At 40.3% G+C, this 15726-nt stretch overlaps 1 protein-coding gene across 4 annotated transcripts in view; it reads left to right on the forward strand.

Annotated features, from left to right (window-relative positions):
• The window catches only part of TESK2 (testis associated actin remodelling kinase 2), a 130231-nt gene that overhangs the window by 82727 nt on the left and 31778 nt on the right, over positions 1-15726 (forward strand). For all 4 annotated transcript variants that reach the window (XM_022575565.3, XM_022575564.3, XM_022575563.3 and 1 more), the window contains one exon: positions 8956-9004. In XM_022575565.3, coding sequence (XP_022431273.3) covers positions 8956-9004 — 49 coding nt within the window. The remainder of the gene's footprint in view (positions 1-8955; positions 9005-15726) is intronic.

A 15726-nucleotide genomic window follows, 5' to 3' on the forward strand; every position in this document is an offset into this window, starting at 1 on the left:
CAGGTCGATGTAATAGATAAGGTAAGAGAGGTTGGGGTCAGATCATTCAGACTCTTGAATAACACGCTAAAGAATTTGGACTTTGATCAGGGACTGTGAGCTGCCACAACAATTTTTTGAGTAGCCAATAGCTTCTTAAGTGGAGGGGTTGTGTCTTAATCATTTTTATATCCTTTTTATAACTATATGGAGAGGTAATATAGCATTGTGGTTAAGAGCACAGACTTTGGGGAAAAAAAAAAAAAAGCACAGACTTTGGGAATTCCCTAGCAGTCCAGTGGTTAAAACTCCACGCTTCCATTGCAGGGTGCGGGTTTGCCCCGTTCGGGGAACTAAGATCCCGCGTGACACGTGGTGCGGCCAAAAAAAAAAGAGAGCACAGACTTTGGAACCCACTGTTTAGGTTTGACTCCTGGCTCTGCCACTTATTAGCTGTTATGACTTTGGGCAAGTTACTTAATTTCTCTGAGCCCGTTTCTTCATCTATATGATTAGGTTAATAAAAGTGTTACTTCGTTGGGTTATCGTTAGAATTAAATGAATACAACGTAGGACTTACCTGGTGGCACAGTGGTTAAGAATACGCCTGCCAATGCAGGGGACGTGGATTCGAGCCCTGGTCCGGGAAGATCCCACATGCCACGGAGCAACTAAGCCTGTGCGCCACAACTACTGAGCCTGTGTGCCACAGCTACTGAAGTCCGCGCACCTAGAGCCCGTGCTCCATAGCAAGAGAAACCACCACAATGAGAAGAGAGCGCACAGAGGCAAAGAGTAGCCACCGCTCGCCACAGCTAGAGAAAGCCCACGTGCAGCAACAAAGACCCAACACAGCCATAAATAAATAAATAAATAAATTTATTACAACAGTGAATATAACATAAAGTACTTAGAGCAATGCCTAGATGGTAAGCGCACTTTGAGTTAGTTGTTATCATAATTATTATGATCATTACCAGTGCCTGGCACACAGTGGCACTCAGTAATTTTTGAGTGGTCAGAGTTGTGTTTTAAATTATCCCGCAAGTGTTTATATACTGTCATATGCCAGGCAAGGGAATTCTATTAAGAAGCTTATAGTCTAGTAGGGGAGATATAAGGCATATTATAAAACAGTTAAAGGTAGAAAATGATGATGCTATAGCAGTGTGGTGTTGATGGAGTGCCTTGGTAATTCAGAAGCATGCTCGGTCAAAAATACTTCTACTTAGAGGGAGCCAAAGTCTCTGGTCAAAGTCTAGTTTACCAGTAGTATCAGAGTTGGGAGTTTCCTGTTGTAGTCTTACTAACTTTAGAGTAGTGATCAGCTAGCTATCCTTGGTCTACACTGAGCCTTGCCACTCAACATATAAGTCCATAGACCAAGCAGCATTAGCATCACCTGGGAGCTTTTTAGAAATTCAGAATTTCAAGTGCCCCCTGACCTATAGAATCTAAGTCTGCAGTTTACATGATTTCTGGGTGATCTGTTTCCACATTAAAATTTAGGAAGCACTGGTCTAAAAAAATCAAAAGCAACGTGAATGTGTGTGTAATCTGAAATTAAAAATAACAAAGTTGAGTAATCTAATCACTCACTCTCAAGCATATCCATTAAGAAAGTGCTCCCTTCCCAAGCTAAGTAATTTTACCTTGCATGATTTTGGGTGGTGGTAGTGGAGAATAAGAATCAATCAGAATGTAACTTTTTTTAGATCCTGTCTCTTACCAAAAGTGATTTTAAGCCTCAGCCACAGTTTAGATTTTCATTAAAGAAGCAATAAAAATTTCCGTAAAAACTTATTGTTGATATTAAATGCTTTTCTAGGCATAAATCTCTTCCCTGTTAAGGATGAGTAATATTTCCCTTTTAAAGTATATTCTGTTTATAGCAACTGGAATGATTAACTCTGCTCAAGCTCTTCTTCCAATATAAAGCTAATGCCTGTCTCAACTTGCCAGCTCTGTAACACCATTTTCGACATGGTGGTGGTGGGGAGGAAGTGAGGGTGAGGAGGCCTGGCAGAAAAGTTTCACATAGAGGTAGAATTGTGCGACACCACTGTGATGCGGCGATGAGAGTAGGAAGTGGGGAAGACTGTCACATGAAGCCAGTGCCTGCCTGAATGTGTCACCTGTGACATCTCTGTGGATGATGTGGTCATAGTGACGGTGGGTCTGGGGGGAAGGGAAGCAAGGGTGTATCACACCCAAACCAAATACTTTCAGCTTCTAGGAGATCCATAACTAGAATGTAGCCATTGTTTTGCTAGTAGAATCCTATTGCCTAGCTTCTATATAAATATTTGATTAAATAAAGTAAACACCTCTTGGCTTTCCAGCCTTGTACCTGCCTCTAAATGTTCTTTCTTATAAAACGAGTTTACATTGTGAAGCTAATTTGGTGATTACTGCTTTTTCATTCAAGAAATGCTTGTTTAGCATCTTACGTGCAAAGCATTGTATGTCAGGCACTGTATATAGAAATAAATTAGATGAGATCTGTACTCTTAAAAACCTTTCTTATATTCCAGTCTGGAGAAGAAGCCAGAAAGGTTAAGAGAAGAATAGCTAACATTCTCTAGTGCTTATTATGTTCCAGGAGCTCAAGTTGTCTCATTTTATCTTCACAATAACCATATAGGTTAGGTAATATTAACATTACCATTTTGCATGTGGAAAACTCTGAAATACAGAGAGGTCATCAGTAAGTGGCAGAGCCAGGATTCAAATCCAAGTAGTCTGACTCCACACCCTGGACTACTTCACTTATGCTAATGAGCAATCTTTCAAAGAAGGATGTTAGGAGTACTGGGGGGCAGGAAAAGAGAGAAAGAGTACTGATGTTTACTGAGGGCATCTTGGAGATCATTGTAGAGAAGATGAAATTTTAGCTGATCCTAGAAGGATAATTTTCAGTAAGTAAATGAAGTCTTCCAGCTCAGGGAAGAGCTTTAACTTAAGTTTCCAGGTCATAAAAATCATTAATGCGGGGCTCCCCTGGTGGCGCAGTGGTTGAGGGTCCGCCTGCCGATGCAGGGGACACGGGTTTGTGCCCCGGTCTGGGAAGATCCCACATGCCGCAGAGTGGCTAGGCCCGTGAGCCATGGCTGCTGAGCCTGCACGTCCGGAGCCTGTGCTCCACAACGGGAGAGGCCACAACAGTGAGAGGCCCGCGTACCGAAAAAAAAAAAAATCATTCATGCCTTTCAACAAGTCTTTACTGAGAGCTTCCTTACTGTGTGCAAGGTACTATACTAGGTGCTAGAAATACAGAGATAAATAAAACTCTGAATCTTCCAGAGTAAGGAAAGTTACAAGAGAGTAATGTGGGCAGAAGGCAGGTTATAATGAGTTTAGCAACGAAGGAAGGTTAAAGATATGTAGATAGTGTATGTAACCTTAAAGTTTGGTTACAAGTGCAAAGAGTGTATTAGGATCATATTTTAGGGAGAGGGACAAGGGAAGCATTTTTTAAGATGGGTAAATTTAAATATATTTGTAGGATAGCACCAGAAGTAAGGGAGAGATGAGTGAAGAATAAGGCTCATGGGAAAGTGTGAGCTTCCAAAGATAAACTGGAGCAAATCATGGAAAGTTTCAAGTGCTGTGGTAAGGAATTTTGACATTATTCTATAGGCAGAAGGGAACCATTGAAGATTTATAAAGAAGGAAATGACATATTTTGTGTTTTGAAAAGGTAACTCTAATAGCCATGTAAGGGATGGCATAATTTAGAATCAATAATAACAAAATAAAAAACAATTAACCTTTATTTGATCATAGGCTAGACATTGCTAAACATTGTCCCTGAAATATCCATTTAACCCTCCTAACAGTCCTTTAAGGTAGTGTTATTTTCAGGTCCATTTTTTTTCAGATAAGGAAATGGAGATTTATAAAGGTTAAGTAACTTGTTTTAAGTTCCCCTAGGTGGATATGGATAGATTTCTCTGCTCTAGTGTAAAGGTGAGCAAACTCTTTCTGTAAAGGACTAGATAGTAAATGTTTTACTCTTTGCAAGCCATACAGTCTCTGTCACAACTATTCAACTCTGCTGTTGTAGCACAAAAGCAGCCATAGAAAATACCATGTCTGTTCCAATAAAACTTTATGAAAACGAGTAGTAGGCCATAGTTATTAACCACTGTTAGTGCCCATTATAGTTTAGAAAGCTGTAGTGAAGGAAGAAACGTAGCTTATTGTATTTTACTTTACCTCTTTTTGCTATGGAGGGATAATGAGAATAGAATTATCCTTAGGTAGGAATACCATTTAATCTCAGAGAAGCATCCTTTCTGTAAGAGGTTCACTAGAAACTGCTATTTTTAAAAAGTTTTTATTTATTTTTGGCTGCATTAGGTCTTCGTTGATGCACGCGGGCTTTCTCTAGTTGCAGTGAGCAGGGGCTACTCTTTGTTGCAGTGCACAGGCTTCTCATTGTGGTGGCTTCTCTTGTTGTGGAGCATGGGTTCTAGGCGCGTGGGCTTCAGTGGTTGCAGCACGTGGGCTCAGTAGTTGTGGCATGCGGGCCCTAGAGTGCGCAGGGTTTAGTAGCTGCGGTGTGTGGGCTCAGTATTTGCAGCACATGGGCTCTAGAGCGCAGGCTCAGTAGTTGTGGCACATGGGCTTAGTTGCTCCGCAGCATGTGGGATCTTCCTGGACCAGGGATTGAACCTGTCACCCCTGCATTGGCAGGCAGATTCTTAACCACTACGCCACCAAGGAAGTCCCTAGAAACAGCTATTTATGCATACAATTTAACCACATTCTGCAAAACACCTACTTAACCTTTTATTACAATTGCTTTCCAACAGAATTACTCCTAGAATGAAAATTCTGTGAGAGAAGGGACTTTGTTTTATTCACTGTCCTGTCCCTAATGCCTTACAAATAGTGGCCATTCAATAAATAGTTGTTGAATAAATGAATGGAATACTGACTGTCATAATTCCAGTGATTGGGGAGTTGTATGAACACTTAGAGAACAGTGACCTATTTTTAAGATACCTCTACAGTAAAGAAGATGTGGTATATATACACAATGGAATATTACTCAGCCGTAAAAAAGAATGAAATAATGCCATTTGCAGCAACATGGATGGACCTAGAGATTATCATACTAAATGAAGACAGAGAAATACAACTGTCATATGATATCGCTTATATGTGGAATGTGAAAAAAAATGATACAAATGAACTTATATACAAAAATAGAAATAGACCCACAGACATAGAAAATAATCTTATGATTACCAAAAGAGAAGGGTGTGGGAGAAGGAGTTTGGGATTAATATATACACACTACTAAATATAAAATATAAAACCAAGAAGGACCTACTATATGGTGCAGGGAACTATACTCAGTATTTTGTAATAAACTCTAAGGGAAATGAATCTGAAAAAGTATATGTATATATATGAATCACTTTACTGTACATCTGAAAGTAATACAACATTGTAAATCAGCTGTACTTCAATAAAAAAATTATTACCAAAAAAATAAAATAAAATAAAATGTCTTTAATAAGAATAAAGAAGATACCTCTATAACTGCATCTCCCCTAGATTGATTGTTTTCTCATTTATCTTGCCCGGATTTCTTTTGCTCTAGTACAGCTTCCTATCTTTTACCCAACTAGTTTGTGATGTTAACTGCAACTCTCAGATGCTCTATCTGCATAGCTTATAGACGCTATACTGTGCTGGCCAGAAACATTCAGGAGTCCAGATTCAGTCTTCCAGCACTCTGTGTTACTTATGTTCATTATTCTTTAGACTTTTACCTGTCCCACATTCCTCCCCTCATTCTCTTCTGTATTAGATAGTTAGTTTCATAGTAAAGAAACTGACAGATGAATAAAGTTAAATGTCCCACTTTTACAAAGCAGAGGGTGGAGGTAGGGACAAAGGATGGGGAATGGAGGGGAGAGTTAGGCATACATAGAAACCAGCTTCTGCCCAGCCACCTGTGACCAAATTGGATTCTTACCTGGTCCACTTCTAAGTTATAATTATGAAAATGGCTTACATTTTTTGAACTCTTACTATGTACCAGTCACTGTGCTGTGAACTTTACATTCATTATTTCATTCAGTCTTTCCAACAACCTTACTTTGTGGACACTATTATCCTATTTTACAGAGAGGGAAACTAATGCTTGCCTAGTAAAGAGTGGAGGTGGGATTTGAACCCACACCATCTCACTTCAAAGCTCTTTTAACTACTCTGTTATTTCGCTCCCTATTTATTCCCAAGCCAGAGGTAAGTTTCAGCTAGTCATTGGAACCTGCATCCTATTTTCCGTACTACCTAGATATTTCCTTGGGTTCTTTCCTTTCTCAAGTCCCCACCGTGTCTCTGGATGCACTTAGAGAAAACCAGTGGTCCAGAAACCACCTCTTGGAGAAACTCTGAAATTTCCACATTAGTAATTTTGGTTGAAGCAGCATGTCTTTAAAACTCTGCTGTGATGTTACAGCGACCAGGCATTCTCCCTCACTTTCTTTTCACTCAACAATTATTTACTGAGTGAGCAAACTATTTGCTAGGCACTGTTAGGTGCTTGAGCACAGGGAAGAATATGACCTGGACTCTGCCTTCCTGGAACTTTATGGTCCTTTCCAGCACAGTTACTGCTGTGCCTTCACTCTTACTTTAGTCAGTCTCTTCCCTTTCCTTTGCCCTTCTAAACTAGAACTTACTTGGGACCTGTGGATATTGTTAATGAGACTTCCTTCTTGACAACCCAAGCCCCAAGTGTCACTGACTTTATGTCATTTATTCTACTTTATAATCATCAGTCATAATAATTGATTTATGATTTTTATTTAAAAATTATTTTTATATATAAATGTAGCCTGTTGGTTGAAAAAACTTCAAATATGACATAAGTATGTGCACTAAAAAATAAAAATCACCCTTTTCTCCCTCAGTACCATTTATTATTAATGCTTCTAGACATTTTCTATTAATATACAAAATTTTCTTTTACACAAATGGGATTTTAAAGCTCGATGTTTTCATTTAATGGTATATTTTTAGTATGTTCTCATGTCAGTGCATAAAGTTTAATTCATTCTTTTTAATGCTATATAGTATTCCAATCTATGAATAAAGCCATAAATTTTAAAAATATTTATTTTTGGCTGTGTTGGGTCTTCGTTGCTGCGCCTGGGCTTTCTCTAGTTGGGGCAAGCAGGGGCTACTCTTCGTTGCGGTGCGCGGGCTTCTCATCGCTGTGGCTTCTCTTGCTGTGGAGCACGGGCTCTAGGCGTGTGGGCTTTAGTAGTTGTGGTGCGTGGGCTCAGAAGTTGTGGCCCGCGGGCTCTAGAGCACAGTCTCAGTAGTTGTGGAAACACGGGCTTAGCTGCTCCGCGGCATGTGGGATCTTCCTGGACCAGAGCTCAAACCCGTGTCCCCTTCATTGGCAGGGGCATTCTTAAACACTGCGCCACCAGAGAAGCCCTATACCATAAATATTTAGCAAGTTTTTATTGGTGGGTATTTAGATTCACATACACCGGTGAAGTAGATGTCCTTTTATGTGAATTTTTGCTCACCCAAATTGAGTATACTTGTAAGATAAATTCCTAGAGGTGGAATTGTTGGAGCAATTAAAATTTTTGCTAGATGTGATCAATTAATTACCCTTTGAAAAAGTTGGGCCAAGAGCTCAACAGTGTTTCCTATCCCAGTTTCCTTACCTTCTGGACAACATTGAGCTTTAGCATTCTTTTTTTTTTCCGGCTGTGCCGCGCGGCTTACGGGATCCTAGTTCCCTGACCAGGGACTCAACCTAACCACTGGACCACCAGGGAATTTGCCAAGCATTATCATTCTTAATCTTTGTTCATTGATAGATTTAAAAGGTAGTATCTCCTGTTTTAGTGTACATCTCTCTAATTATGAGGGAATTAGAGTACATTTTGATATTATTAGCCCTTTATTATTTTTGTGTGAGTTACACATGTACCTTTTGCTTATTTTTCTACTGGGTTCTTTTTAAAATTACATACTTAGAAGAGTTCTTTTTATGTCAAGGAAGTTAGCCCTTTGTCATCCAGCCAATGCGGGTGCTCCCAACCCGTTTGTTGTTTGTAAATTACAGACCGTCAGATTGGGTAGTTCAACCTACTTACTTTCTAGGTGAGGAAACTGAGCCCCATAGGGTTAGTGACCTTTCTGTGTATGTGAGCACGTAGTCAGATAATGGCAGAGCTAAACCATCACCAGGTTTCTTTGCTTCCAGTTTGGTGCTTGTTCCATTATACCATGCTGTTTTTAAAGGCTTGCTCCCCTCCCTTTTCTACCATTGCTTTTTTTTTTTTTTTGCTGTATGCGGGCCTCTCACTGTTGTGGCCTCTCCCATTGCGGAGCACAGGCTCCGGACGCGCAGGATCAGTGGCCATGGCTCACGGGCCTAGCTGCTCCGCAGCATGTGGGATCTTCCCTGACCGGGGCACAAACCCGTGTCCCCTGCATCGGCAGGCGGACTCTCAACCACTGTGCCACCAGGGAAGTCCCTACCATTGCTTTTTACCACTAGGTCTTGCCGCAACCAGATGTTTCATGATAAACTTAGAAAGTTACAGGAGTGCTATCAAGGTTTGTTATACAGCAGGGGTCCCCAGGCCACGGACCGAGGACCAGTACCAGTCTGTGGCGTGTTAGGAACCGCACAGCAGGAGGTGAATGGCAGGCGAGCGATCCAAGCTTCATCTGCCACGGCCCAATGCTCCCCATTGCTCGCATTACCACCCGAACCATTCCTCCCCCACCCCACCCCACCCCACCCCCTTCCCGGGAAAATTGTCTTCCACGAAACCCATTCCTGGTGGCGAAAAGGTTGGGGACCGCTGTTATACAGGAACCCAGTAGACTTCACAGGTATTGGATTGTCTTGCATGTGCAACTACACTAGTTATGTTCATGTCCTTTTCATTTGTTTAAAAAAACATCTGTTTCGTTTTGTAGGTTCATGGGTGTGTGTGTACATCAAGGACAATTGCATGCACTCACAGAGGTAAGACTTCAATGAGCGTGTTGTAGTGACTTCTTTGCCTTAGTTTCAGCATGTATGGCTCCACTGTAATTGTTACTTGCATATGTACGCAAAATATGTGTGCATTTATGGTTATGCAAAAATGGCATGTTAACAATGTTTTCTTCTGTAGCCTGGGGACAATGGCCATATCTATTAATACTCTTGGATTCCCTAATAACACGTGGTGAGTTCTCGGGGAATGAGTGCTCAAATATTATATTGGTTCTTGCTGCCCAGATGACCCCCTCCTAAACTAAAGGATGGCATCACTTGGCTGCAAACTCTATCATGGCAACAAATTCCCAGACTACCCAGAAATTTGTGGTGTCCTGATCTAAAATTCCACTGCTGCTGCTCTAGTTTCCTGATTGAAGGAAACTACTCCTTGGAGAATTTACATCTTTATTCTCATTTCATTTTCAGCCTCTTATAGGCAGGTAAATATGTGGTAGTCATTACTCAGCCTCTGAGGACCAGAGAATCCTCTCTGGAACAAAGGCTTCCCAAATTCAGGTACTGGGTTACCAACTTCAGAATTTGCTTGGGTGCTTCTTAGAAGCACAGATTCCTGGAATACTCTAGGTTTACTAGGTCTTCAGAGGGCCCATATGTATTCTTGAAAGCTCTTCAGATTATTCTAATGAGCATCTAGGTTTGAGAATCTATGTTCTAGAATGTTTTCACATTTCTCCTTGAGAAGTACCAAAACACAAAGTGAAGAAATTTAGGAAGGAAAATTGTTTAACAGAATTTGCAAGAGCATTGGTTTCCTGCTGGCTTGGTACCTGGTATTAATCGTTAATATCTTATCAAGGAGGGTCCCGTGTGCCTTACCCTATGTCTTTTTTCTCAATTACTGAGGATACCGGAATGTGAAGTGTATGTAGCTATGTCCTGCCTCTTATATGGAAGACCAAAGAAAGTGGGTTAGTGAGGTAGTGAAGAGCATGGGCTCTGTAGTATTGATTGCCTAGGTTTGAATCTCCCTGTGCTGCAGTGTTTTCACTTGTAAAACGGGAATAATGATAGTAGTACCTATCCCAGGGAATCTAGATAGGGAAGAGGACTATAGCTGGGCCCTAAAGTATTTGAATTTTAAAAGTCTGGGGTAAAAGGCAGATCGAAGAGTAGCTAGGGAGATAGGAAGAAAACCCAGGAGTGTGTTGGCCTGGAATGGAAAGGAAGGGGTTTCAAGGAGGAAGGAGTAATTATGTAATTGTGACAAGTAACTGTTGGTTAGATCATGACCTCACAGTGATATTGTGAGGATGAAATATAAAACGCTTATTTAACACAGTACCTGGCATGTAGTGATTGCTTAATACATTTTAACTATTACAGCTTTTATTAACAGTGACTAGTCCCTCCTGAACTCCTTGAATTGTCAGTATTTTTCATTTGGTACTTAGTTCTGTACTACTGTTAATGTCATTAGATTTTTAAAAAATTTTACAAAGTATAACATAACAGAAAAGCACACATGAAAAGTGTGCATCTCACTAGGTTTTCACAAATGAACACACCCATAACCCGCATCCTGGATCAAGAAACATTTTCTGTGTATTTCTTTTCTCAGAAGTAAGTCTATAAATTCCTCAAAGACAAAACTCTGTCCTCTCAAGCCTTCTATCCACTAAAGCTCTGGCACTAATAAACTAATAAACACTTGTAAAAGTATTTGTTGCACTCCGTTTATATCACTGTTTTCTGAAACGTGAGTTCATTGGAAGGGCTTGTGTGTTGGTTTTACTGACAAAGAAGAACATGCTTTGAAATCTGTGATCATGTCTCAAGTTTAAAAGTGGGTGTAGTAGAAATGGCAGTAATGTATGATCATAATGCAACATTCTTTTGGCCATGTTGCACTTAAATAATATTTTCTGTTGCTTATTAGCTTGTTTATAGCCATATACAATATACAGTAAGTGCTTTGTGAGTATATTTCCAGTATCATTAATGAGATATTGATATAGTTTATGATATTAACAATCTTTATTATGATGTTAATAGGCTGAAGGCCGTGAGGCCCAAATATCCAAATGTTCTTGCTTGTTTTCAGAAGGGGATCAGCAAAGGCCATCATGCCATAGATTTCTGGAGACTCCTAGGTTTAATTGCCTTATAATTTGACTTGACAGCACAGCTATTGGTTTCACTAAGGATCATAAAAATAAATTACTAATAACATCAAGCATACTGCTTGGAACTTGGATGATATTTAGTAAATATTTCTTGGTTGGCAGAATGCCTGCCCTCCACAGTAATGTGAGCACCATTCCTTATTTCTCTTAAAGTAGTTTACCAATAATTATAGGAGACAAGCATAGCTCTTATTAATGCCTATAAAGTATTGATATTATTAAGAAGAATATTTCTCATATACAATGGTGATATAGACATTTCTGGGCTTCAGCCCATTTCCACAAGTCTTAATTGTAATTGTAGACATTAATTGAACTTGGAACAGTAAGACATTTAGGTGTGTTTTCTTTAAACTACCTATAGTAAGGATAGACTTCTAAGTTTTTAAGCAAATGAGTATTTGTTAAAGAGAAAGAAGTTGATAAAAGATCAGGTAGGGCTTCCCTGGTGGCGCAGTGGTTGAGAGTCCGCCTGCCGATGCAGGGGACACGGGTTCATGCCCTGGTCCGGGAAGATCCCACATGCCGTGGAGCGGCTGGGCCCGTGGGCCATGGCTACTGAGCCTGCGTGTCCGGAGCCTGTGCTCCGCAATGGGAGAGGCCACAACAGTGATCAGGTAGAGGGACTTCCCTGGTGACGCAGTGGTTAAGAATCTGCCTGCCAACGCAGGGGACACGGGTTTGATCCCTGGTCTGGGGAGATACCACATGCCGCGGAGCAACTAAGCCCATGTGTCACAACTACTGAGCCCGTGTGCCACAACTGAACCCCTGACACCCAGAGCCCATCTTCGCAACGAGAAACCACCACAATGAGAAGCCCGTGCGCTGCAACAAAGAGTAGTCCCCGCTCACCACAACTAGAGAAACCCTGTGCAGCAACAAGGACCCAAAGCAGCCAAAAATAAATAAATAAATAAATAAATAAATGTTCCTTTAAAGAAAAAAAAAAAAGATTAGGTGTAGAACCTTTTGAGTTTAATAAGTTGAATTAAGAATCTAAAAGTGTGTCTTTGACTCAGAAGACCTAACCTTATCTTTCATTTGGTCACAAATATCAAGGAAGTGGAAATCTTTGGTTTTTAAAGACAGAAAATATAACCGTATGGTCAGTTAGCTATTGCTGTATAATATCCAGCCACAAAACCATGCAACAGTAAACATTTATTTCTGATACCTCTGCAGGTTCAGCTAAGCTGAGCTGGTTCCAGTTGGCCAGTTCTGCTGCTCTCACTTTTGCTCACTCATGCATCTGCAGGTCAGCTGGTGGTCTGCTCTAGGCTGGGCTTTGTGGGGCACTTTGCTCCAGCTGTTTCTCATTCTCTTCTGGGACCAGTGCGCTAACCTGGACATGTCCTTTTTAAGATGAAACCAGAATAGCAAGAGTATGCTAGCCCATTTGCACAAGTGCTTTTCATGATTCTGCTTATCTTCAAGTTTGCTTGGCCAACATCCTGTTGGACAAAGCAAGTCACATGCCCGAGTCCACACTAGGAGCATACTGCAAAGTTACATGTCAAAGGACAGTGATTCAGTAAGGGGTGAAGAATTGGAACCTTTGTTTGCAATTTCCCATACCCTATAAATATCCCAGTCAGCACATCATAATTATTTGTCTTTTCTACCCTACTTGAGGGTAAAGACTTTGCTCTCATTTTAAAAATTATAACTACCAGTTACTAAACTCCCACTATGGGCTAAGTGCTATGCTTGGTGTTTTATATATTAGCTATAATTCTCACAATTCTACAGTCCTATTTCCTCCGTTTTATAGATGAAAAAACTAAGGCTGAGAGAAATTAAATGATTTCCCCAAAGTAGGATTTAGATCCAGGTTCATCTGACTTCAAACCCTGTACTGTTTCCATTACAACATGATGTCCTTAATTCACGTCTGTATTCTTCATAGTGCTGAGCACAGGTTCTTGTATGTGTAGCATGTGTAGTATTTGTAGAATTCGATTCTGACTAACTTTGTATATTTTGGGTTATTTGGGAAAGCTGTTTTCTGGTTACTGGATATATTAGAATGTATTTGGGTACAAGTAACAGAAAATAGTTAAATGGCCTTAAGCAACAAAAGGACATGTAAACTGGAATTCCAGCAGTTTATTAGGTTAGGGGTTGGTTTAATTCAACAGCTAAATAGATGTTATCCAGAGACACCCCCCACCACCACCTCTTTCCATCTCTTTGTTCTGTGCTTACATTGTCAGCTTCACCCTAAGGTTGGCTGTCATTCATAAAAAGTGGCTGCCACCAACTTACATGCTATATGTTTTCTCTTCTATATTCAAGATGGGGGGGGGGCTGTCAAAGAAAGAGAGGAGAGAGAGATGCTTCCAGACAGATTATACGACATCTCATAATGTTTTTTTGTGCTTTTTGTTTTTGTTTTGTTTTTATTCTTGTTTTTTAGTTTGTTAAGAAAAGCACAAAGAGGGAAATATCCTCATAATCAAACAGTCTTTGTGCAGAACCTCTTAGTGCCTAGAAGATTGGGAATTTGGGGGATGAGTAGGGTATAAGGTTATGGGGCAGAGGCCTCAAGTGACAATACTCTGGTCCAGGGAGTCAGCAAAAGAATTGCTTGGCGGGTAGGATGTTTTGGGGTCTTTCTTGCCATTTCTGCCATGGAGAAACTATTCTTTTTTCCACTGTGGCAATGAGAACCACTTAGCTATAAACAGAGCAATTGCTTGGCCTCTTTACAGCGAAGTCACCTCAGCCAGGTAGATACTTGGTACTGAAAGAAATGCTCTTCCCTCATGAGGGAATGGTCAGCCCTGCAGGTGGCTGAAGAGAATTTTTTAATTCACATAGCCCTCATCCTCTTCTCACTCACCATTTCCACCCCAACTCTACACCTTCTTTCTTAAAGCAGAGTTACTTTGGAAACTCCTTGTTTATGTGGGTTGATATGTGTTGTTTCTGAGTCGGTTTCTGTCAGACTTGTAAGAAGCCTTATATAATCAGAGAGCTTACAATGAAAGGAAACTCTGTGGGTTCAGTGACCAAACTCATGCATTATTTATAAAAATGAGCAGCCAGACCCCGATTCTAGTTTCTTGGTGTGCAGTGATATTGCCATTAGTTTTGCCTGCTGCTTTTCTTGCTTTTGTGTGACCCAGTACAGAGTATTCTCCTGGCCTTATTTACCTTGAGCCAAATGCAAAGTTGTCTGGTGCCTGCCTTGGGTTAACTTTGGCAGCATACCCATACCCTATCTTTCAAGCATGTGGCTGCTTTTCCTGTCCCTAATATATCTTTGCTTCAATTTGATATGCTACTACATGAGTAATCTTCATTAGGCATACTTTGATAATGTGATGCTTCTGTTTAAAAACTTCTGTTTAGCATTCTAGACTCTCTCTAATCGGATTTCAGAATTCAAATTGCTCCCTTTAGTTGGGTGGGTCTTTTTGCTGTCTTCTACACATGCTGGCCTTAGATATGCCTTCCAGGACCCTTGTCTCTCTTCTCCCTTCCACTTTCCAAGTTATGTCAAATCCCTCTAGTGGAACTCAGTCTCTTAAATAGGGTCTGTATAATGCCCCGTGTGGCTGGGCCCATAGTATATATAAGAAAGCTGAATTAACTCCAGTGGAAAGAGCCAAAAGTCAAAAATAGTGTGAAATGTTACATCTCAAGTCCTTTCACAATTAGAAGTTTATTTCATTTATACTTGTAAAAATAGCTAAAGCATTCCTATTAATACATGTTGGCATCTTCTTTACTTTTGAAAAAAGTAGCTTCTGTTTAACTTTTTGGTTTGGTCATTTAGTAATAAAGAAATCTCTAAATAAATTGTGGTACATGTTTTCTGCCCTTATTTTTAGTAACTCCCTAAGACATTTGAGAAATAAGAATTTGCGGTTGGCAGTTTAACCCACAAATAATAGAAGAGTTCATTTAGTTTACTTTATTCTTAAAGAAGTTTTCCCCTGACTTGCTAGCTTGCCTCCAGCTCATTTAGTCATTCAAAAAAAAAAAAAAATTACTGGCTCTCACTATGTGTCCAGCACTATTCCAGGTACTGGGAATATAATAATGAACAAATAATGATCTCTACCCTCATGGAAATTACATTGTAATGAGCAGGGGGTGGGCAGAGGAGTTAGATTAAACAGGAAAACAAATTGTAATATATATGGTGTTTTGTGCTGTGGGGTTTGCAATTTTGAATATGTGGATAGGGGAAGTATCACAGAAGAGACAAAAATTACGGAGGTAATGGAGCTAGCTATGTGAATATCTGGGGAAAGAGTGTTCTAGGCAGTGGGAACAGTAAGTGCGAAGACATAGAGGCAGAAATGCCTGGTGCTGAATGTGGTCGAAGAAGTCCAAAGACGGTGATGTGGCCGCAGCAGAGAGAGTAAAAAAGAATAGTAGTAGATGAAGGTAAGAGAGGAAACATGGGCCAGAGCACGTAGTGTCTTACAGACCATTGTAAGAGTTTCAGCTTTTACTCAGGGTGAATTGAGAAGTCTTTGGAGGTTTTTGAGTAGAGTTGTGACATGATGTAACTTACCTTTTAACAGAATCACCCTGGCTACTGTG

The sequence above is a fragment of the Delphinapterus leucas genome, chromosome 1 (genome assembly GCF_059928025.1).
Source record: "Delphinapterus leucas isolate spDelLeu-1000000601 "Yukka" chromosome 1, BTC_Dleu_Yukka2, whole genome shotgun sequence".
Lineage (NCBI taxonomy): Eukaryota > Metazoa > Chordata > Mammalia > Artiodactyla > Monodontidae > Delphinapterus > Delphinapterus leucas.